Source organism: Trichechus manatus, unplaced genomic scaffold (assembly GCF_000243295.1).
Source record: "Trichechus manatus latirostris isolate Lorelei unplaced genomic scaffold, TriManLat1.0 scaffold00032, whole genome shotgun sequence".
NCBI classification, from domain to species: Eukaryota; Metazoa; Chordata; class Mammalia; order Sirenia; family Trichechidae; genus Trichechus; species Trichechus manatus.
In genome coordinates this window covers 5,462,394-5,487,274 of record NW_004443968.1, presented here as the reverse complement: position 1 = coordinate 5,487,274, position 24,881 = coordinate 5,462,394, and the positions used below count along the sequence as shown (strand labels likewise).

Here is a 24,881-nt window from a genome sequence, read left to right as displayed (position 1 = left end):
ACTATAACTTGATCCCTTTCTGGGTGACTATAACAAGGAGCCAACAGTACTTTATAAAGTTACCATGATGGTTAAATGAGATAAATATGTAAAGGACCTACATATGGTATGTGTCAATAAATGGTTATTATTATTGTCTCTTGGGTAAGAAATTAAAATGAAAACATAATAGTAGAGGGCCTTAGGACAGCTGCTTACCACGTTTGTGAATAGCTGGAAGGAAGAATTCCATGTCCCCATCACCACTACCACTGCCATCAACCCTAAAGAGTTCAGCCACTTCATAAGGAGACACACAAAGACACAACCCACACAACACAATGACACAGTGAGAAAATTAAGAGTTCTTAAAACATAACAAGGAGGAAAATGCAGTAATATTCACCCAATGACATGCATCCTTCCATAGAAAATTCCAAAAAACCAAACCAAACCCATTGCCGTCAAGTCCATTCTGACTTGATTATTTTAAATGGTAGAAGTATAACATTAGTCAAGTAACCAATTTACCAAAGCTTCATTTATAGCTTAAGGAAATATTCCATGCAAGTTTTAATTGGGGTTTCTCATTTCTGCCAATTTGACTAATTTTATTTTTAAATTTTCACTTACAATGTAAATGATTTTTAATATTTTAACTATTTTTAATATTTGTGTGTGTGCATATATACATACACACACACACACACACACATATATATATATATATATATATATATATATATTTACTTAGGCCTGTATGCCTATAACAGTCACCTTACCACTCACAACAACTAACTTAAAATTAGGGAAACATATCTAATATTTTCTTCCCTACACACATTTAAATCTCCACCATATTTATCAATCTCCAACTTGATCACACTCTTTCACCACTGGCATTGTGGGAAGAGCCCTAGATAAGCAGTCTAAAATACTCACTTCAGCCCTGGCTATGACATGTATACCAGCTATAACACCTTCAGTAAGTCACAACACCTCTTGGTACCTCAGTTTTCTGATCTATAAAAGATGTTGTCTTTTAAAGAACTGTTGTAAAGATCAAATAAAATAATGCAAATTAAATAACACTGTACAAATGTAAAATAACTTGGCAATAGATAAGGAATATAATAAAGAGAAAGAGGTTATACCTTTGCCTCCAATACATTTTATACCTCAACTGTTATTTTATCAAATGTTTGCAAATAGAGAAGACTAAGGGCAGTCATGACAGCAGTGGAAAAGAAAGGGGCTAAGAGAAGCAAGGTCATATCCCTACATAAATGCTTCTACCAGCATCCTTGACTGACATTATGCTAGTTTAATATCTGCCCTGCTCTTCGTTTTTCCTCTCAATTGGACTGGGATATACCAGACATGAGAATTTATAGCTACTAAGAGCCTGAAAACCTCTTACAGACTTAAAAAGCAAAATGGAATTTCAGGGACTATCCAGTCACATGGTTTTGCTGCCATATTATCCAGAAGTCATGAGAAAGAGCCATGAAGTTCAACCCCAGTGTACTTTGGCTAACATAAAGCACAACAGAGTGGGAGAAAGTGTGTCCGCTTTGCCGTCAAAAGAATTTAGCTCTACACACTATTTCATTTATTAGGTAGTCCCTATCTATGACTCCAGAGAATTCCAGCAGTAGAGGCCAGTGTCCAGATTGCTTCACCTCCAACCCTACTAACAGGGGGAAAAATCAGATCCTCTGCCACTAGTGCTTACTAAGAAATTATACGATTACTTTTCCAATTAGTACTCACGCAGAATTACTATAGAACAGTGTATATTCTAGAGATTTGGAGAAAAGATTTTACATGAAATCACAAATATCACTATGATCACAAATATAATTTCTGAAGATTATTTGATGCTCCTTTATTAATTAATTCCAGGTAATAATCACTAACATCTGTTTGTAGTGTTTGGCTATAAATGATACAAAGAACTTTTCAAACATTTTATTGTGACCTTTATATTAATGAAATTCCTGTCATGAAAATAATGATTTGGAAATGTGAGGACTTGTCTCTGGAAGACAAGCAAAGCTGGTATTTTTACGTTACACCTGCCAAATAGGTCATCCAGCATACTGTCACTGTTTCATGCATTTAGCCAAGCTGTGGTAGTTCACTTCCCTGCTCCCAAATATTGGCTAGGTCTCCTCTGTTTTACCTGGGCATTGAGAACATGGCAGAGAAAATTTGGGAAATGCTTCATACTTACCCCAAATTCCCATTTATCCTAAAAGAAAATTTTAATATTTGTGTCCTACGCAATCTCTCCCTTTGGATGACTTATTTAGTATTATGTGGTTTCTTTCTTCTGTTCTGTATTCATCAGAATGATATTCTACAATACTGATACCAGGTCTTGTAATAGAAGGGACTGTTCTGGTGACTATCATACCAACCCTCAATTTCTTATAAAAGTAGTATAACACTCCCTGTAGCATCACATAATTAAACATATGAATATTTCTGCAAAGAAACAAATATAAATAATCACTCTAAAAGGGGTAAATAAAGATTATAAATACTCTCACATCAATCCAAACGAGTTTTTGCCACAAAATGAGCCTTGGATCCAAAATCTTTTAGTATTCATTTGTCTGCATATCAGATTTCCGGATAATGCATTGTGAATCTATTTTGAACCTGTTTTTCTGATAGTCACGTTATAACAGATTATCTACAGGACGAGTTTTTAACCTATGCTATAACTGGTGATGGAACCCTGGTAGCACAGCGGTTAAGAGCTCGGCTGCTAACCAAAAGGTTGCAGTTCGAATCCACCAGTGCCTCCTTGGAAATTCTATGGGGCAGTTCTACTTTGTACTATAAGGTCACTAACAGTCAGAATCAACTCAACGGCAACAGGCTGGGACTATACCTGGGGACAGTTCTAAAGCAAAAATTAGAAAAAAGGAAGACAGGAGAGAGGTGATTTTAGGGGTACCTACTATGAATGACACTACAATTTGGTGACTCAGGACAATTCTACTATTTTGTTCTAAAATCACATCTACTTTAAGAAAAGAGTAATGAGTAATAAAAGGAACAAAACAGCACAAAAAGTGAAAGCCAGATGATAAATATATAGAGATATTAATTCAGAATTAACCAAACCTCACAGTAAGAGTATGTGTAAATTAAATCATGAGTTGAATATTAATTTATAAAATCAATACTAAAAAATTATGTAGAGAGATAGACATTTTCTTTTCACCAATAAAGGGACTATAAATCAGAAAGTTTCCACCACAAATCTTAAAGCAGTTATTAACCTTCAGTTTGCTCTCTCCAAAAACTAGTCATTGATTCATTAAAAAAAAAAAAAAGGATAAGGTTAATTCACAAGAACATATTTCCTTCATAGAATCTAGTGTCATCATGGCCAGTGGGAAGGCAAATATTGGAAAATGTTGAATCACCAGTCTTACCTCTTTCCTCTGAGTTTAACAACTCAACTTTAAAAGATTTTTCCAGCTCAGGGATAGAATTATCAGTGATGTTGACAGAAATGTATTTATATCTTTCTCCCGGTTGAAATTCTAAGGTACCAGCAACACTCTGAAATATACATAAAAGATTTTTCCATTAAATTATGATTATTCTGTATATGAATTTACAAGGCAAGAATATTTGTTATGTCCCAAATTGTTCCATACCGAAACAGAGGCACACAAGTAAAAAATAAAATTGGAAATGTGTCATGGATATGAATGGTGTTCAACATAAATGCTAAATAAATACTCTCCAACTAAATAAATTGGAAGGATTTCACTTTTTCTTATTTACCTACTTATCCAAAAAGTAGTCAAGGCAAATGAGAAGTCTTAAGAGATGACATCTACAAATTCCTAAAGAATTAATTCAATGAGATGCAAGGAATTATCCCAATCAAACATATTTAGAACTGTTAACATATAGCATTCAGAAATTTAAATATTCAGGGCATAATAGTAATGGTATTTTCATTCTGAGAATCTCTCTACACAATAATAAAAATCAGTCTATTTAGCACTAATCTTTCCTTGATTATGCTTGGAATGGCAATTCATAAAATAAATCACCTTTCGGAACAATTGACATATAACAAGAAACGCGAAGAGTTATTCAAAATCAAAGTTTTAAGGTCTTCTTTTCTCCTGTAATCTCTTAGATAAGAATATTCCCCCGTAGTTAATAAGTTTTAAGGTTGCTGAAGTGGCACAAATCAAAATGAGAAGACACAGCTGCAAACATCCATTAGTAATCAGAATGTGGAATGTACGAAGCATGAATCTAGGAAACTGGAAGTGGTTAAAAATGAAATGGAATGCATAAAGATCGATATCCTAGGCATTACTGAGGTGAAATGCACTGGTATTGGCCATATGGAATCAGACAATCAATCTACTATGCAGGGAATGACATATTGAAAAGGAATGACACTGCATTCATCGTCAAAAAGAACATTCCAAATTCTATCCTGAAGTACAATACTGTCAGTGATAGGATAATTTCCACACCCCTACAAGGAAAACCAGTTAATTTGACTATTATTCAAATTTACGCACCAACCACTAATGCCAAAGAAGAAGAAACTGAAAATTTGTACCAACTTCTGCAGTCTGTAATTGATCAAACATGATAATTATGGTATATTCACATAATGGAATACTACGCAACGATAAAGAACAATGATGAATCTGTGAAACATCTTATAACATGGAGGAATCTGGAGGGCATTTTGCTGAGTGAATTTAGTCAGTCACAGGAGGACAAATATTGTATAAGACCACTATTATAAGAACTTAGGAAAAGGTTTAAACATAGAATAAAACATTCTTTGATAGTTATGAGGGTGGGGAGGGAAGGAGAGGGTTATTCACTAGCTATATAGTAGACAAGAATTATCTTAGGTGAAGGGAAGGACAGCACACACTACAGGGGAATTCAGCACAACTGGACTAAACCAAAGCTAAGAAGTTCTCTGAATACAACCAATCGCTTAGAGGGACAGAGCAGCAGGGGCGGGTGTCTGGGGACCATGCTTTCACGGGACATCTAGGTCAACTGGCATAACAAAGTTCATTAAGAAAATGTTCTGCATCCTACTTTGGTGAGTGGCATCTGGGGTCTTAAAAGCTAGCGAGTGGCCATCTAAGATGCATCATTTTGTCCCAACCCACCTGGAGTAAAGGAGAATGAAGAACACCAAAGACACAAGGAAAATATTAGCCCAAGAGACAAAAGGGTCACATGAACCAGAGACTCCATCAGCCTGAGACCAGAACTAGATGGTGCCCGGCTACCACCAATGACCACCCTGACAGGGAACACAACAGAGAGTCCCTGATGTAGCAGGAGAAAAGTAGGGTGCAGAACTCAAATTCTAGTAAAAAGACCAGACTTAATGGTCTGACTGAGACTGGAGGAACCCCAGAAAACATGGCCCCTGGACTCTGTCAACCCAGAACTAAAACCATTCCCAAGGCCAACTCTTCAGACAAAGATCAGACTGGACTACGGGACATAAAATGATACCCGTGAAGAGTGTGCTTCTTAGCTCAAGTAGATACATGAGACTAAATGGGCAGCTTCTGTTAGCAGAGGTGAGATGAGAAGGCAGAGAGGGTCAGGAGGTGGTTGAATGGACACGGAAAATCAGGCGTGGAAAGGAGGAATGTGCTGTCACAGTACAGGGAGAGCAATTAGGGTCACATAACAATACATGTATAACTTTTTGTATGAGAGACTAACTTGAATCGTAAACTTTCACTTAAAGTATAACAATAAAAAAAGATGTACTGATAATCACTGCTGATTGGAACGTGAATGTTGGAAACAAAGAAGAAGGATCAGCAGTTGGAAAATATGGCCTCAGTGATAAAACAATGCTGGAGATTGCATGATAGAATTTTACAAGACCAACAACTTATTCATTGCAAATACCTTTTTTTCAACAACGTAAACAGACACTATACATGTGGACCTTGTCAGATGGAATACACAGGAATCAAATTGACTACATCTGTGGAAAGAGACGATGGAGAAGCACAATATCATCAGTCAGAACAAGACCAAGGGTCATCTCAGGAACAATCAACTGTTCATATGCAAGTTCAAGTTAAAGGACAAGAAAATTGAAACAAGTCCAAAAGAGCCAAAATATGACCTTGAGTATACCCCACCTGCATTTAAGACCATCTTAAGAATAGATTTGATACATTGAACACTAATGACTGAAGACCAGCTGAGCTGTAGGAGGACATCATACATGAAGAAAGCAAACGGTCATTAAAAAGACAGGAAATAAAGAAAAGACCAAAATGGATGTCAGAAGAGACTCTGAAACTTGCTCTTGATGTTAGAGCAGCTAAAGCAAATGGGGGAAATGATGACGTAAGAGAGCTGAACAGAATATTTCAAAGGGCAGCTCGAGAAGACAAAGTATTATAATGAAATGTGCAAAGACCTAGAGCTAGAAAACCAAAAGGGAAGAACACACTTGGCATTTCTCAAGCTGAAAAAACTGAAGAGAAAATTCAAGCCTTGAGTTATAGTATTGAAGGATTCTAAGAGCAAAATATTGAATGACACAGGAAGCATCAAAAGAAGATGGCAGGAAAACACAGAGTTACTGTACCAAAAAGAACTGGTCAATGTTTAACCATTTCCAGAGGTAGCATATGGTGAAGAACTGATGGTATTGAAGAAAAAAGTCCAAGCTGCACTGAAGGCAATGGCGAAAAACAAGGCTCCAGGAACTAATGGAATACCGATTGAGATGTTTCAACAAAGGGATGCAGCACTGGAAGCGCTCACTCAACTACGCCAAGAAATGTGGAAGACAGCAACCTGGTCAATCGACTGGAAGGGATCCATATATGTGCCCATTCCAAAGAAAGGTGATCCAACAGAATGTGGAAATTATCAAACAATATGATTAATATCACACAGAAGTAAAATTTCGCTGAAGATGGTTCAAAAGCAGTTGCAGCAGTACATCACAGGGAACCACCAGAAATTCAAGCTAGATTCAGAAGAGGACATGGAACAAGGGATACCACTGCTTATGTCAGATGGATCTGGGCTGAAAGCAGAGAATACCAGAAAGATATTTACCTGTGTTTTATCGACCGTGTAACGCATTCAACTGTGTGGATCATAACAAATTATGGGCAACCTTGTGAAGAATGAGAATTCCAGAACACTTTATTGTGTTCATGTGGAACAAGTACATAGACCAAGAGGCGGTCATTGGAACAGAACAAGGGGATACTGCAGGGTTTAAAATCAGGAAAGGTGTGCATCAGGATTGTATCCTTTCACCATACTTATTCAATGTATATGCTGAGCAAATACTCCGAGAAGCTGGACTATATGAAGAAGAATGTAGCATCAGGTTTAGTGGATGACTCATTAACAACCTGCAATATGCAGATGACACAACCTTGCTTGCTGAAATTTTGAAAACACACATTTTTAAAACAAATCCAGTATACTATACCCAGTTTCCCCAGTTCTATGATGGCACAGTGGTTAAGTGGTTTATTGCTTGGCTGCTAACCAAAAAGCTAGTAGTTCTAATCCACCAGCCGCTCCTTGGAAACCCTATGGGGCAGTTCTACTCTGTCCTACAGGGTCGCCATGAGTCAGAATCGACTTGCCAGCAACGGCTTGTTTTTTAAGCTAAGTTGAGGAACCCAAGTACCAAATTACTTATTCATTCATTTATTCACTTTTTCAGTCTTTGCCAAGCACATAGCATGTGCCTGGCGCCATTTTAGAAGCTTGGGATGTAAGCTATAATGTAAGCACCAGATGGTGGGGATCACCTGCGACTTGTGATATAAGAATAAGGCTAGGAACAGTGACATTCAATTGCTTCCTGTTCTGTTCATGATCCCGCCTGGGATCTCCATACCCTTCCCCAAAACATGCATACACACATACTCACATACAAAGCCTAAGAAATCTTACTTCTGTTCTAACCCAGACTAGAGACAGCTTAAGTATCATCGAGAATTAGTGAAGGCCAAAGTCATCAGGTTATCAGGGAGAAGCACAGGCAATGGTTAAAAGTGGTGACAATTGACAACCAGAAAATCTAAGCACTTCTCAAAACCCTCAGCCATGTCTCCAAAGGCACTAGCTTTCTGATAGTCATGAGAGATGGGGATCGCAATTTTCTTTAAGTTATTAAAGAAAATAATCATTTAAATGGAGGTTGGAGTTATTCAGACTATCTAGGAATTGATGATCATTAAGGTGAGGACTAAAACATTTCTTTAAGAGAATGTAGGAAAAACAAGACTAAGCCAACACTAAGATGAGATGTCTAGTGGAATAGGCTACATACTAGTTTAGTTAAGGGCACAATAAATGTCAACAGTAAGAGAAATATAGACTGCTTAAGAAAATGAGCTTGAGAAAGAAGAAATCCAGGAAAAAGTAGATAGACTATAGCTAAACTTAACTGGGTTCAGTTAGCCAAGGTTTCTGTGGGTGGCGAGTATAAGTATGTACAAATTAGTGAACACTGTACCATTTGTGGGTCTTGTTAGGAAGAAGAGGGGAAACAGAATGAATAGCAGAGTAAGAGATAAAGATTCTTTGGGAAAACACAAATGCTGAAGGATATAAAATCCTTCTTGAGAAGGATTGCCCAGAAGAAAGTATGACAGTATGAGTATTGGTAACAATAATAATAGTAATAGTAGTGGTTACTGAGTATCACTACATATGTGTCAAGTACAGTACAAGGCACTTAAAATGTTGAGATCAATCCTCCAAATGATCTGCCCAGCAGGCATTATCTCTCTTTTACAAATAAGAAGACTGAGGTTAAGAAAGATTAAATGAGTTTCCCAACCCCAAACATGTAAAGTAACAGTTAAAACCCAAATATATGTAGTTCCAAGACCCAGTCTTTTTTGTCAATGCCACTTTGCTACTTACTTGAATAAAAAATAATTAAAATTAAAAAGAAATGAAAATACCTGTTTTAAAATTTAGTTTCTTTTTATAGACGTAGGTAGGAGGATTGAAAATGTGTAAGATATATAATTTTCAATATATTTGAACAAAACCTATAACATTAAAATAAATAATACATGTAATGGAGCCCTGGTGGCACAGTGATTAAGAGCTACAGCTGCCAAACAAAAGGTCAGCAGTTCGAATCTACCAGCCGCTCCTTGGAAACCGTACGGGGCAGTTCTACTCTGTCCTATAGGGTCACTAGGAGTCGGATTCAACTCAACAGCAATGGGTTTGTTTTGTTTTGTTTTTAATACAAGTAAAGCCTATGACAAGTATAAGAGAAATCACTAAGGTAGCTATTTCAGTGTTGGGCTTTAATGCATGAAAACACCTTAATTTTACATAAAGTAAAAATGCTGGAAAGCCATCAGTGCTTATTTTCTTTGTGGATTATGTTCCAGATACTGTACAAGTCCCTGCCAATCCTCCAAGGAAGTATTTATTTCTGTTTTAGAAGGTGCAAATACAGCTTCAAAGGGCTAAGTGAGTTACCTGGTAGTCCTCAGGACTGAAAGCTGTCAATGAAACGGTTCTAAATTCCACCATAACCCTCCCCAGGAGTCCTTGTGCACGGACAACCAATAACCGGATCTCTCCATCTTCCTCCTGCACAGTGATGTGCGGAACGCTGCTTGCAGGCAAGGTCATTGCGTCCTCAGGCTTGGGAGGCAGCCCGGTGGAGAACTGCAGCAAGCCTGGTGGATACAAAGAGAGGCGGGTCATTTTCTCCCCAGTTACCTGTGGAAGAATTTCTTATTCATTTGAAACCATCTTGCACAATTATTTTTATCACCAGGCTAAAATTCTGAGGGCATTCACTTAGAAACGACACTGGCAAAGATTTGATTAACATACTTTTGACATGGAATATGTTTATAGTTCTAACAATGTCAAAAATTAAAATAACAGTTTTCCTTATTTTACCCCAAAAAAGCTTTTCTTTTTTGCACATGCATCAGTAAAATGAACATTTTCAAACACTTGCACATATTTGACTTTCTAGAATTCATTCTCAAATTTATAGTAGACTCTAATTAATTGCCCTCTGAGACATTTATACTTTTTAAATAATTTAACTATGAAAACTAGAGCTGAAAAGCCTCCCAAGTTTCCTACCTAGCCCTTTTAACAGATGTTCTTCTTGCTTTATTCCCATATTAAAAAATACTGCCTTTCATTACAGAAAACATTCTCAATTTATTAAGATGGACATCTATGGTAGTTCACAAATTAATAAAATTATCACTTTTCAGCATAAGACAAAAAGATGTTAACATAAATATACAGTAAAAACTGTACTTTTTGAAGCTTAATTAAATATAAATTGCAAAGCACTTCAATTATTTAGGGGTTAACATATCATAGTAGGATAATTTTTGAATTTTTTAAATTTGATAGCCATGACTAGAAGTACTTTTCTCATTTTAAATAATCCTGCATAAACTGCTGAAATTATCATATTGTTAAAGTTTAAAAAATAGTCTTTATGATTTTCTTGGATAAACAATGTTCCTCAAAATGGTATCTTAGATGTTAAAAGGCAGAGAAGTTACAAGTTTCGGAGGAACTCTACTTCAATCATTTGCGAAAAGTTTCTTAAGTAGTTCCTAACAAGTTCAAGTCCAACCAGGGAAGAGAGGATTATATTTACAAAAGGAGTTGGTTACCATATGGATGATCACTAGCTTTGATGGTGATATCCGTTGTTTCCTTCTCAGGATCTATGCTTGCACCGCTGGTGGGTGTTGAACCTAGTTTCCCATCTCCAGAAATTGCAGATACCAATGTCACACGAAAATACTCACTGAGCTCAGGAATATCATCATCAAGAACATATATATTCAGGACCTATAAATGTAAAAATCCAGAGGCATTAAGCAATGAGGCATGTAGAAATTACATTTCAGAGGAAAATAAAATAACCTATTTAAATTACATTCAATTGAAGTTATTATTTAGCATGATTTATTTCTACATGAACTAAGTATGAGACTATCATTCATGGAAAGTTTTGATGAAACTGGAGGACACTTATGCTTTCATAATACAGAAAAATCACCTCATGCTCCAAATTTAATGCAAATGAGATAATAATTATAACACTAATTTACTGGCTGATCAGGAAAGTAACATTAAGAATTCTGTGGTTTTCCAGATGTTGTGGATTGAATTGTGTCCCCCAAAAATGTGCTGTAAATCCTAACTTCTATGCCTGTGGTTATAATCCCATTTGGGAATGGGTTGTCTTTGTTATGTTAATGAGACAGGATTAGTGTAGGGTATCTTAAATCAATCTCTTTTGAAATATAAAAGAGATTAAATAAGCAAGTCAGTCGAATGCCTTTGCATAGTCAATAAAACACAAGTAAACATCTTTCTAGTATTCTCTGCTTTCAGCCAAGATCCATCGGACATCAGCAGTGATAACCCTTGTTCCGCGTTCTCTTCTGAATCTAGTTTGAATTTCTGGCAGTTCCCTGTCGATGTACTGCTGCAACGGCTTTGGAATGATCTTCAGGAAAATTTTACCTGCATGTGTTATCAATGATATTGTTCAATAATTTCTGCATTTACCTGTGTTTTATTGACTATGCAATGGTATTTGATGGTGTGAGTCACAACAAATTATGGACAACATTTCAAAAAAATAGGAATTCCAGAACACTTAATTGTGCTCATGAGGAACCTGTACATAGACCAAGAGGCAGTCATTTGAACAGAACAAGAGGATACTGCATGTTTTAAAATCAAGAAAGTTGCTTGCATCAGGGTTGCATCCTTTCACCATACTTACTCAATCTGCATGCTGAGCAAATACTCTGAGAAGCTCAACTATAAGAATGTGGTATCGGAATTGGTGGGCGACTCATTAACAACCTGTGCTATGAAGATGACACAATCTCCTTGCTGAAAATGAAGAGGACTTGAAGTACTTACTGATGGAGGTCAAAGACTACAGCCTTCAGTATGGATTGCACCTCAACATAAAGAAAACAAAAATCCTCACAACTGAACCAATAAGCAACATCATGATAAATGGAGAAAACAGTGACGTTTCTCAAGGGTTTCATTTTACTTGGATCCACAATCAACGCCCAGGGAATTAGCAGTCAGGAAATCAAACCACTTATTGCATTGGGCAAATGTGCTGCAAAAGACCTCTTTAAAGGGTTGAAAAGCAAAGATACTACTTTGAGGACTAAGGTGCACCTGACCCAAGCCATGATATTTTCAATCGCTTCATATGCATGTAAAAGCTGGACAATGAATAAGGAAGACTGAAGAAGAACTGATGCCTTTGAATTATGATGGTGATGAAGAATATTGAATAGACCATGGAATGCCAGTGGAATAAACAAGTCTATCTTGGAAGTACAGCCAGAGTGCTCCTTGGAAGCGAGGATGGCAAGACTTCATCTCACATACTTTGGGCATGTTATCAGGAGGGATCAGTCCCTGGAGAAGGACATCATGCTTGGTAAAGTAGAGGGTCAGCGAAAAAGAGGAAGAGAGAGTGGCTGCAACAATAGGCTCAAACATAACAGTGATTGTGAGGATGGTGCATGACTGGGCAGTATTTTGTTCTGTTGTACCTAGGGTCACTATGAGTCAGAACCGATTCGATGGCATCTAACAACAACAACAACAAACAAGAAAGGAAAGAAACAGAGATGGGGGAAAAGAGATGTCAAGCCACATGAAGAACGCCCAGAAGCAGAAGCTCAAAAAAGAAACAAGAACATTCCTCCAGAGCTGACAGGGAGAGAAAGACTTCCCCTAGAGCCAGCACCCTGAATTCGGACTTTTAGCCTCCTAATATGTGAGAAAATAAATTTCTGTTTGTTAAAGCCACTCACTTGTGGTATTTCTGTCATATAGCAGCACTAGATAACTAAGACACTATATTATCAGTAATAACAAAAAACCCACAATGAAATACTTTAAACTATATCATTTTTTATTATTTGAGATGGAAGAACAAATAAAACTATAACACATATTATTCAAAACTCTTAGCTTTTCTTTTGCATAAATAAATACAAAAATATTTTGTACCATAATATATAATCTCCTAAATATTTAAAATCTCCTAAATATTTAAAAGTGCTTAACTAGCAAGAAGCTGCAAAGAAATTACGAGCAAATACCTCAGGAAAAGCTTTCCAGGACGCTTTCAAAGAAACAAACAAGGTATATTTACCTCTGATCTCTGCCAAGGAAGAAATGTGATAGTTCCACTGGCATTAGCAAAATCATCAACAAGGTAATTAATGCCGTCAGATTCGATCTGTGAGATGGTGTAAAAAACATGTACATAATCCAGAGCTCCTCTGGTTCTCTCCACCACACATGAAATGGTGGAGCCCTCCTCTGCAACCTGAAATTGAACATAAATTATTTATAATCCATACTAATTCAAATAAAATTACAATGCTTTCATGAAATCCTTTTACCATAAACTTAATTCTGTAACTTTTTTACCTCCAAAAAGAAAGACTAAGGAGGCCACTACCTTCCCCCAGATATATTTTTCACTACTAAAATATAGTTAATCATTCATTTTCTCTCTTTCCTTTATAGGTATGAATGAAGGAAAAGAATTATAATCAGTTAACTGTACATGTAATTCATTCATTAACACCTCCCGTATGCTTGCTACTATGCTAGACGCTATGGTTACAAATGATGGAAAAAGCATAGTCCTTTCTCTGGATAAGCTTAGAGTATAAAGAGATTTAATGATGAGACGAGCACAGACAGACCAAATAGCAGTGATGGTTGGGGTAGAGGGTGGAACATGACATCAAGGAAAACTTTCTGGCACGGACATAAGAAACAATGTAGTGTGAAATCATTGGTAAAATCATTCTTGGGGTGGTATAAGGTGCCAAGTGGGGAGATTCTGAGAAATATCTAGAGGGGAACAATAGGAACAATATTCAGATCAAGGCAAGCATTTTATGTCATTCCGTGTGTGTGTATGTGCGTACTATTTATCTAAACACTTTAAAATAATGCTTAAAAATTATTTGGAGCATGAATTTGGAATATCTTTTTAACCAAGGTCTTCACACTCTTAAATTCTCAGTCCCATAATTCAATATTAACAAACATACAGTTCATAGAAAAAGAACTAAAACTACAGAGATAAAGATACAAATCTTAATATATGCAATGTCATTCTCTATTTTTCATATGAGTCATAAACACCTCTAGTCAGCATTAAATAGAGCCACTTTGGTGCTGATATTAGGGTTGGAGAAAATAGATTTGGAATTAATCTAAAAACAAGCAATAGTCAAAGCAGTTATCAATTAGCATGGAAGCACCAAATGTTCTAGTAAATCCTCTGACTTTCACTGACCAGCAGCACTCTTATCCAGATGTGTAGCAGCAACTCTAGTGCCTCAAGGTAAAGAGGATCAATCACCCCTGGGGCAATACCATAACTACTTTATTTGCCCACTGGTCCACTGGCATGAGAAGCCCAAAGTGGCCAGAGGGTCGTTCAATGGAACCCTCAGTGTGCCTCCTACCCTCAGTTCCACCTCCAGAATCAGAACTTTTAATGCAGTGGATTCTAAAGCATGGAAGCAGGAAAACACACATTCTGGCAGCGGGCCACCAGGAGTGATGGAAATAGGGGCCAGTCTCACTTCTACCTCTTCTTTCATGAGCCTATGTGTTCTGAATACTGGGGACACAGAACAAGATATCAGCCATTGGATGCACATACGGCACCCTCAAGGACAACACACCAACCCTACAAGAAGGTGTCCCTGAGCTGGCTCCTTAGCTGAGTCTTTAACAGGTCACTTCATTGGTGTATTAGGCCAGCTGCTTCAGAAATAGGGTTAATGAATTATATGGCTATGTGCCCAATGTTACACCTCCTTCACATAAAACAAATCCCTTTGACTGAGGTAACCTGATGCAGTTCCTATCTAGATAAAGCAGGCATTACTGAAGCCTTCAGATGATAAGGTGACAGAGGTACTAGGAAAAGTAAACCCATTAGCCAGAGTAAGTGTGGATTCCCTTGTTGTTGTTAGGTGCCGTTGAGTTGACTTGGACTCATAGCAACCCCATGTGACAGAGCAGAACTGCCCCATAGGGTTTCTAAGCTGTAATCTTTATGGGAGCAGATCACCAGGCCTTTCTTTGTGGAGCTGCTGTGTGGGTTTGAACCATCAAACTTCTGGTTAGCAGCCAAGCACTTAAACCATTGCGCCATCAGAGTTCCTTGTGTCATTTTCTAGTAAGAATAAATTGCAGCACCCTCTGAGGTGACAGGGTCTTATTAGAATCAACCTGTCACCAAATAGCTCTTTGGAAAGTGCTTAGCTTCAGTCTCCACTGCTTGTTGGTTGGACATTCAGCAGTCGCAGTGGCTAGATCAGTCTTTGTGGAAGGGAGCTCATGCTGTCATGTTGTTTAATGTTTTCCCATAGAATCCTTCAATATTGCAACTCAAGGCTTGGATTTTTCCTTCAGTTCTTTCAGCTTGAGAAATGCCGAGCCTGTTGTTCTTCCCTTTTGGTTTTCCATCTCCAGGACTTTGCACATGTCATTATACTTTACTTTGTCTTCTCAAGCCGCCCTTTGAAAGCTTCTCTTCAACTCTTTTACTTCATCATTTCTTCCTTTTGCTTTAGCTACTCGACGTTCAAGAGCAAGTTTCAGAGTCTCTTCTGACATTCATTTTGTTCTTTTCTTTTTTTCCTGTCTTTTTAATGAGCTCTTGCTTTCTTCATGTATGATGTCTTTGATGTCATTCCACAACTCGTCTGGTCTTCGGTCATTAGTGTTCAATGTGTCAAATCTATTCTTGAGATGGTCTCTAAATTCAGGTAGGATATATTCAAGGTCATACTTTGACTCGTCGACTTGCTCTAATCTTCAGTTTCAACTTGACCTTGCATAACAGCAATTGATGGCCTGTTCCACAGTCGGCCCCTGGCCTTGTTCTGACTGATGATATTGAGCTTTTCCACTGTCTCTTCCCACAGATGTAGTCGATTTGATTCCTGTGTATTCTATTTGGTAAGCTCCACATGTATAGTTGCCATTTACGTTGGTGAAAAAGTATTTGCAATGAAGAAGTCATTGGTCTTGCAAAATTCTATCATGTGATCTCCGGCATCATTTCTATCACCAAGGCCATATTTTCCAACTACCGATCCTTCTTCCATAAAGATTTACAGCTTTAGAAACCCTTTAGGGCAGTTCTATTCTGTCCTATAGGGTCACTATGAGTCAGAATGAACTCAACGGCAGCTGGTTTTGGTTATATAGATACATATATACAGAGAGAAACATATATTGATTTTACACAAATAATGTGCACTTTCTACATTTGTTTGCTAATCACTCTCCCCCCACCCCAGCAAGGTATATTCATAAGAGTGCTATGCTAATTTTTTTTTACTAGCATAGCGGTGCTTAGAAAAATACCTCATGGTGGGAGGGAGTGGTTGGCAAATAAATGTGGAAGGCATGTGTTATTTGCACAAAAATACAATAGTCTTCACCTTAATACATAGACACACATACACAATAACAAAAAGCTGTGTAAAAATATTACCAAACTGAAATACATACGCTTACATTTTGGAAAAAAACTGATTTCTATGTATTTAAAATCCATATCACAATGGAATGGATTTGTTGCATTTTTCCACCCAAAATTTTAATCAGGGTGGTTATTTTGAATGTGTTAAATGAATAAACCATTAATCCCAACATGGGAATGTTCAAGTCTTTTGTTTTCGGCAAAAAGCATAGATTAAATTCAAAGATACACTCAGGAATGTGTAGTGGTTCCTCACACACTTAAACTTTTACCAAGTCACTGAGGAAATACCAAGCAGCTTCTGGAAGACCTAAGAGACGAGCTTTTTGCATGCAGGAGTCACATGGGGGAAAAGTTATCTTACCACACTTTCACTTAGTAAAACCTTCATCGAATTCTACAGCTTCAATACCTCCGTCACTCTAAGACCAGAATAAATGGATGGTGACCGGCTGCCATTACTGAACATTTTGATCAAGGACCCAACAGATGGATCCTGATGAAAAGGAGGAAAAGTATGGAACAGAACTTCAAACTCATTTGGAAACCAGACTTACTGAATCCATCGAGACTGGGGGAACTCCCAAATCTAATGACCAGAAATAATCTTTAAACCTTAAACCAGAAATATCCCATGAAGCCAACATTAAACTAAACAACAGTTTTAGCCAATTAATAAAGAATATTTGCCTTAAGAACAGTGCTCTTACAAGTATTACCTATGAGTGTAAACTGACAACAGTTAACCTAAAGCACAGATGAGAACATCAAGGAGCAGAGAGCCTAAATTCATGGTGATGAAACAACATGGGTAGAGATAGTGACAATGAGGACACAATGTGAAGTATGTAACAAATGTTACTGAACTGTTCATATAGAAATTGTAAATGAATGTATGCCTGGTTGTGTATATTGTTACCAAAAAAAAATAAAATATTTTTTAAAAATCTATAGCCTCCTGAATGTCATCAGCTTTATAAAGAAACAAAAAAAATCCATATTCAATAAGAATGTGTACAGATATGTGCCATGTATCAAAATTCTATAGAAATGTAATTAATTCATACTGTATTCAATAAAGTATATTTGTAAAGTCTCAATTAGGGAAGAGCCATCAAATGTTGAACGCCTATAAAGAAATCACCTAGGATTCTTGGTAAAAATTGACCTTTCATACTTAAGAATTTACAGAGGAATGATATAGTGTCTGAGATTTGCTTTAAACAAACATTCAGGCAAAAGAGATTCCACAAGATTAGCAAAAGGCTGATAACTGTTGAAGCTAGATGACAGGTACAGCAAATCAAAAACCCATTGCCCTCCAGTTGATTCTGACGCATAGTGACCCTGAAGGACAGAGCAGAACTGCGTCATAGGGTTTCCAAGGCTGAAATCTTTACAGAAGCAGACTGTCATATTTTTCTCCTATGGAGCAGCTGGTGGGTTTGAACCACTCACCTTTCAGTTAGCAGCCAAGTGTTTAACCACTGTGCCACAAGGGCTCCTGTGATTGGTACACAGGGGTCCATTATTCTATTTTCCCTCCTTTGGTGACTGAATGATTACTATTGTCATGGATTGAACTGTGTTCCCCAAAAATTCATGTGTCAATTTGGTTAGGTCACGATTCTCAGTATTGTATGGTTGTCGTCCATTTTGTGATCTGATGTAATTTTCCTGTGTGTTGTAAATCCTCATATTTGCCTGTGGTTAATGAGGCAAAATTAGGTTATGGTAAAAAAGATTATGGTGGGATGCAACACCCTTACTCAGGTCACATCCTTGATCCGATGTAAGGGGAGTTTCCCTGTGGTATGGCATGCATCACCTTTTAAAAGGAGAAAGAAGCTAGCAGAGAGATGGGGACCTCAAGCTACCAAGAAAGAAGTGCTGGGAGCAGAGTGCAGCGGGGTCCCTGTATCTGAGAAGCTCCTAGACCAGGGGAAGATTGATGACAAGGACTTTCCCCCAGGGCCAACAGAGAAAGCCTTCCCTTGGAGCTGGCACTCTGAATTCAGACTTCTAGCCTCCTAAACTGTGAGAGAATAAATTTCTGTTTGTTAAAGCCATCCACTTGTGGTATTTCTGTTATAGCAGCACTAGGTAACTAAGACAACTATAATTTAAAAATATTTTTTAATTCACCTTTTTCCCCCTCCCACCAGAGGTTCTGATTCACAAATGGGGTTCTGGAACAGGAGCAGTGTCCAGGAATATGAATAGAAATTTCTGACCAAGGTTGTTCATAGGCAACACTTTGAAAAATACTGGTCTACAAGATGTAATCTGTAATACCAGATGATTAAGACATAGAGAATAAATACTGAAAAGCGTTTTTCTGCTATTAAAATATTTGTCTAATTGTCTTTAAAATCATGATGCAAGCAAACATTTAGGCCACTAATATGAAAAGGCATAATATCATGTAGCCATCATCAGAATCACCATCACTCAGTTTTTCACTAGAAACAACAGTATCCAGTACTGTTTCCTCTTTTGAGTCAGGAATTTGCCAAATATTCATATCTGCAGAAGAGTAGTAATAAGGGTGAACAAGGAAAAGAGCTTTTGAAATCTATTTCACTAGAAAAAAATAATAACAGTATTCTGAGCCATGAATAGGGCTTCTCTATTGAAACAGAAGATTAAAGCTAAACAATTACACATCCAATTAATTTTTAATTTTGTTTCATGCTTGGGTAATGATCTGTGATATCAGATTATATCTTTATCACTTAGATCTAACGGAGTCTACTCACATAACATATGGCAGACACTTACACAGTCCAAGCTGAAATAATATTCTAATTTTCATGAAGATCTTCCTAAAATGTCTCTAAATTGGTTCTTAAATCATAAATTTATAAATATAAAATATAATCCAAATATTACCAAAAACCCAAACCAAAACTGTTGCCGTCAGGTTGATTCTGACTCATAGCAACCCTAAAAACAGGGTAGAACTGCCTCATAGGGTTTTCAAGGAGTGGCTGGCGGATTCAAACTGCCAACCTTTTGGTTAGCAGCCAAGGTCTTAACCAATATTAGTTATAAAAACTAAACTAAAATTTCTAACTAAGTTTCACATCACTATGAAATCTCGTGACTTTCTAATTATTTGGATATCATTTTAAAAGACACAAATGGGTGCTACAATAAGGTAGAGAGAAAATAACAGAAGTAGACAGAATAACAAAATATGGGGAGGCAACATGAAAATGTGGTTAGGCTAAATATTCCACAAAATTATTCATCTGTTCAACACAGATTCTATTTGGAAATCAAATAACTGTTCAGCATGCATCATTAAGACTCTAAAATGCATATAGGTTTATTCATTCTTTCATGATAATCTATTAAGCCCTGCTAATTGCCAGGACATGGTGGACCTGTTTAGGAGGAAACAAATCACAAAATAATCATTATCATCTCTCAGTATGTCAAATAGCAACCTATGTTATTTTCTACATATTTTCATTATTTAAGATGTAATTATGCTTTTGTTTTAACCTTAATAGTACTTCATGTCAAATGAATCTCTAAAAACATGTAAAAACATAAAAGAACTCTGAGAGAAGTCTTTAAAGAAACTCTAATGCCTTCAGAAATTTTGAGGGGATAAAAAAAATTTTTTTTTCAATGTCACTGCAACAACATGATGGAGACAAAAATTTAAATTATCCATCTATAAGTATTGGAAAGCAGCCAAGCTCACTTTGGCGAATACAAGTGCTCCAAAATTCTAATGTTCAACTGAAAGCTCGAATTTTTATCATCGGCAACAAGTACTGTCAGTTGTTTCCTTTGAAGTCACTGGCTCACTTCCTTCATTTTCAAGAGAATGCCTGCCAAATACCCAAGTCTGAATAACCAAAAGTTATCATTCTTTCCAATAAAAATGGTTTTCCACGAAAAGAGCAGCTGGTTCAGCTCACAATTCAAAAATTGCACACTTTTCTTGAAGACAACTATATTTTGGTAATGCGCAGAAGTGCATTATTTGTGTTTCTCATTTTGTGATGTTGTTGTTGTTAGTTGCCAGCAATTCAGTCATGCAGAATTTATGTACAACAGAACAAAATGTTGCCCGGTCCAGTGCCATCTTCACGATAACTGGTATGTTTGAGTCCACTGTTGTGGTTATTGTGCCAATCCAACTCATTGAGGGTTTCCCTCCTTTTCACTGACCAAACATGATGTCCTCTTAACAACCGGTCTCTCCTGATGGCATGTCCAATGTAAGTGAACCAAAGTCTTGCCATCCTTGCTTCTAAGGAGTATTCTGGTTGTATTTCTTCTGAGACTGATTTGTTCATTCTTTTGGCAGTCCACAGTACATTCAATATTCTTCACCAATACCACAATTCAAATGCATCAATTCTTCTTCTGTCTTCCTTTTTCATTGTCCAGCTTTCATATGCATATGCATATGAAAGACCATAGCTTGGATTAGGAACACCTTAGTCATCAAAGTGGTATTTTTGCTTTTTAACACTTTAAAGAGGTCTTCTGCAACAGATTTGCCCAACGTGATACATCATTTGATATCCTGACTGATGCTTCCATGGGTGTTGATTGTGAATCCAAGTAGAACAAAATCATTGACAACTTCAGTTTTTTCTCCATTTTATCATGATATTGTTTACTGGTCCAGTTGTGAGGATTTTTGTTTTCTTCTTGTTTAGGTATAACCCCTACTGAAGACTGCTGCAGTATTTGACCTTCATCAGTGAGTGCTACAAGTTGTCTTCACTTTTGGCAAGCAAAGTTCTGTCATCTGTATATCACAGGTTGTTAATGAGTCATCCTCTAATTTTGATGCCATGTTCTTCTTCATGAATTATTTCTTCAGCATACACTGAATAAGTAAGATGCAAGGATACAACCCTACCTACCATGCACCTTTTCCAAATTTAAACTCTGCAATATCCCCTTGTTCTGTTCGAACGACTGCCTCTTGATCTATGTAGTTTCTGCATGAGCACAATTAAGTGTTCTGAAATTCCTGTTCTTCATAATGTTATCCATAATTTGTTATGATCCACACAGTCAAATACCTGTATGTAGTTCAATAAAACATAAGGAAACATCTTTCTGGTATTTTCTGCTTTTGGCCAACATCCATGTGACATCAACAATGATATTCCTCGTTCTATGTATTCTTCTGAATCTGGCTTGAACTTTTTGCACTTCCCTATCGATGTACCGCTGCAGTCATTTTTGAATTATCATCAGCAAAATTTTGCTAGTATGTGATACTAACGTGATACATAATATCAAAAAGACAGGTACTCAGGGGTCAAGATTTTATAAACGTTTTTTACTGATTTATCAAGGACATTTTTAAGCGACACCTGCATTTTTTTAACTGTGCATAGGTGCGGTAAATAATACAATGATAACCAATTCCATTTGGTGCCACTGCCTTGATTTGCGCTTAGGTGTTAACAGTTTTACCCACCATTGCTTTTTCAGTGCAAATGTCAATAAAGTGAAAAAGGCAAACAACATCTTAGTATTTTTATAAAAGTAGTTTTGACCCTCCAGACCTTCTGAAAGGATCTCAGGAACTTCCAGGGGTACTCAGACCACACTTTGAGAACCACTTCAGTAAGCAATCAGTAAGTATTGATGATGATGGCAATGATGATGATAACTATTTCATCTTACTCCTCTCTTCACATCACAGCAAGAAAAGCAGGAATTCTTAACATTTCTATTCTTAGCATTTTCAGAAATGAAAATTCTGTATTCTTCCTTCCCTCAAATTCTAATGTTTAATCTTTTAGACTCAACAACACTTTTCCTATATCAACAATCTAAATGTTTCTCTTTCCAATATACATACAGTCCATTTACCTCCCAAGTAGGTTTGGAGACTAATCAGTCAGGTTTTCTTTCTCTTCCCAGCTAGCCCAACTTGAATAGGTGTTGTGGACTAAACAGGGAAGTTCTCTCTTTTACAATAAAGGTTTAACTGGCCCTGTTCAAGTTCAGAAATTTCCAGGAAGAGGAAAAGATGCATACCTCATTAGAGGTAAACCAACACCAACCACCATCTATTGATGGAACTTGTGAGATAAGCCAGTTTTGAAGATTTTACTATACTATCATCCAGAAATCCAGAGAAACACTCAGAAGCTATTCCTCATTTTAGGCAATTTTTTATTTTGTTATCTATTTTCTTATTTTCTTCAGTTTGTCTGTTTATACAGTCTAACTGAATCTAAACATGACTGATATTTGAACTGCTATGAGGCTCTTTGTGTCTTGATACTAAAATATAATCATCATAATTTCAACAAACATTTACTGAGTATCTACACTGCTCAATTCTAAGTGCTAAACATACAATAATGAACAGTAGACCTTGTTATACTCAGAGCCCCTTATTTTTGCAGTGGAGAAGGGATAGAGAGTAAATAGTTAAGATTTATAAATAATAAAGAAAATTTAAAGAGTGATCCATGCTACAAAAAAGCTAAAACTAGGTGAAGGGGTAGAGAGTGACCAGGAGGGAGAAGGGAGAATTACATCTCCACTGAGGAAATGTCTTTGGAGCTGAGACCTGAATGATTAAATGTGAAGATCTGGAACACCATGTACCAAACAGAAAAGACAGCAGATGAAGATACCCAGAGCTCAGAACCAAAACAAGGTAAATCTGATTGAAATATACTGACCAAAGGGGAGAATTTTACAAGAAGAGGTCAGAGCCATAGGCAGGAGCCATATCATGAACTGAAGTCATATTAAGGGAAGCTGGTTTTACATAGTGCCACATGGTTCCTACAACCTGATGAAAGCTCATCTGTCTTTTTAAAAATATAAATGATGATACTAAATTTACAGAGGGAGAGCCAACAGGTTAAGAGTCACAAGGCATGGGTTGAAATCCCAGTTCTTCCCATTGTATCTTAAAAAAAAAAAAAAAAAACTACTGCCATCATGTCAATTCTGACTCATAGCAACCCTGTAGGACAGAGTAGAACTGCCCTATTGGGTTTCCAAGGAGCAGCTGGTTGACTGAACTGCTGACCTTTTGGTTAGCAGCTGTACCTCTAACCACTGCATCACCAGGGCTCTGATACTTACTAAGCACTAGTAAATGCCCAGCTTTGAACCAGGAAGTTGATCCTGTCTCATTTAATTCCACTTTGATTAGTTATTTTCCCAGGCCTCTAAGCCTCAGTTTCTAACCCTACAAATTGGAGAAAGTAATAATACCTGCTGTACCAGGAGCCCTGGTGGTGCAGAGGTTAAAGTGCTCGGCTGCCAACCAAAAGGTCAGCAGTTCAAACCAATCAGCCACTCCAAGGGAGAAAAATGTGGCAGTCTGCTTCCGTAAAGATTTACAGCCTTGGAAACCCTATGGGGAAGTTCTACACTGTCCTACTGGGTCACTATGAGTCGGAATTGACTTCATGGCAATCGGGTTTTTTTTGGAGGGGTCGGTACCTATATTACAGATTATCAGAGAAAGCTGCATAAAACTAAACTTGTAAAAGTTCTCTGCTGACTGAATTACTACTTAAAAGCATTGTCATTATAAGTAAACAGATTTCTTCAGGTTGTAGATTTATAGGACGTTTGTCCTTTCTAGTGTAGGATATTCTATTCCTGGTGTGGAAGAGACCAACATTTCTAAATCTCTTACGACTGTCACCAAACCAAATAACTAAGAGAAGTAATACAACACTCCAGAGAGCCAGTCCCTCCAATTTGAGCTACAATGAGACCTATAATCTAAATAGTTTTCCAGCTTTACCCATGCATGTTTTTCTTAATCATTTCAATTTACGTATATACCCTTCTAAATTTATTAGAATCAGCTTGCCAAGGGAAAGCGTCTGTTTTTGGCATCCTTTCATAGACATCGAGCCATTACTGTCACACACAACACCTGTGAAGCAGTTTCATAAGTTCTTATATTACTGAACAGGAAACCAAGATGATTATGAATCTTTGAAAACTAGGAAAGAACTGATAAGGAAGTAAAACAGCCTAATGAATTAAGCTGGCCAAGAAGGTTGATAAGAAAGACATTTATAGCCAACATGGAAGAATGTCATAAGTACCTACTTAACATGCTTTTCAAGTATAAAAAAAAATCAAAAACTCATATTTAAAAAAAATTCCAATTATAATTATTCATACAAGCTTTCAATATATATTATTTCATTTACTGATACACTACCCAAAACAGTAGCCAAAAAATGAAATTACACGTTGTATAACTCTGAGTTCGGTAAAGTCCATTAACTTTAAACCTAAATCCTAAAGTTTA

At 36.9% G+C, this 24,881-nt stretch overlaps 1 protein-coding gene across 1 annotated transcript in view; it reads right to left on the bottom strand.

Moving 5' to 3' along the window:
• The window catches only part of ADGRV1 (adhesion G protein-coupled receptor V1), a 687,583-nt gene that overhangs the window by 514,240 nt on the left and 148,462 nt on the right, over positions 1-24,881 (bottom strand). Inside the window, exons 24-28 of the mRNA XM_023730073.1 lie at positions 13,223-13,399; positions 10,689-10,869; positions 9,514-9,716; positions 3,432-3,561; positions 199-279 (exon numbers count right to left, since the gene is read on the bottom strand). Coding sequence (XP_023585841.1) covers positions 199-279; positions 3,432-3,561; positions 9,514-9,716; positions 10,689-10,869; positions 13,223-13,399 — 772 coding nt within the window. The remainder of the gene's footprint in view (positions 1-198; positions 280-3,431; positions 3,562-9,513; positions 9,717-10,688; positions 10,870-13,222; positions 13,400-24,881) is intronic.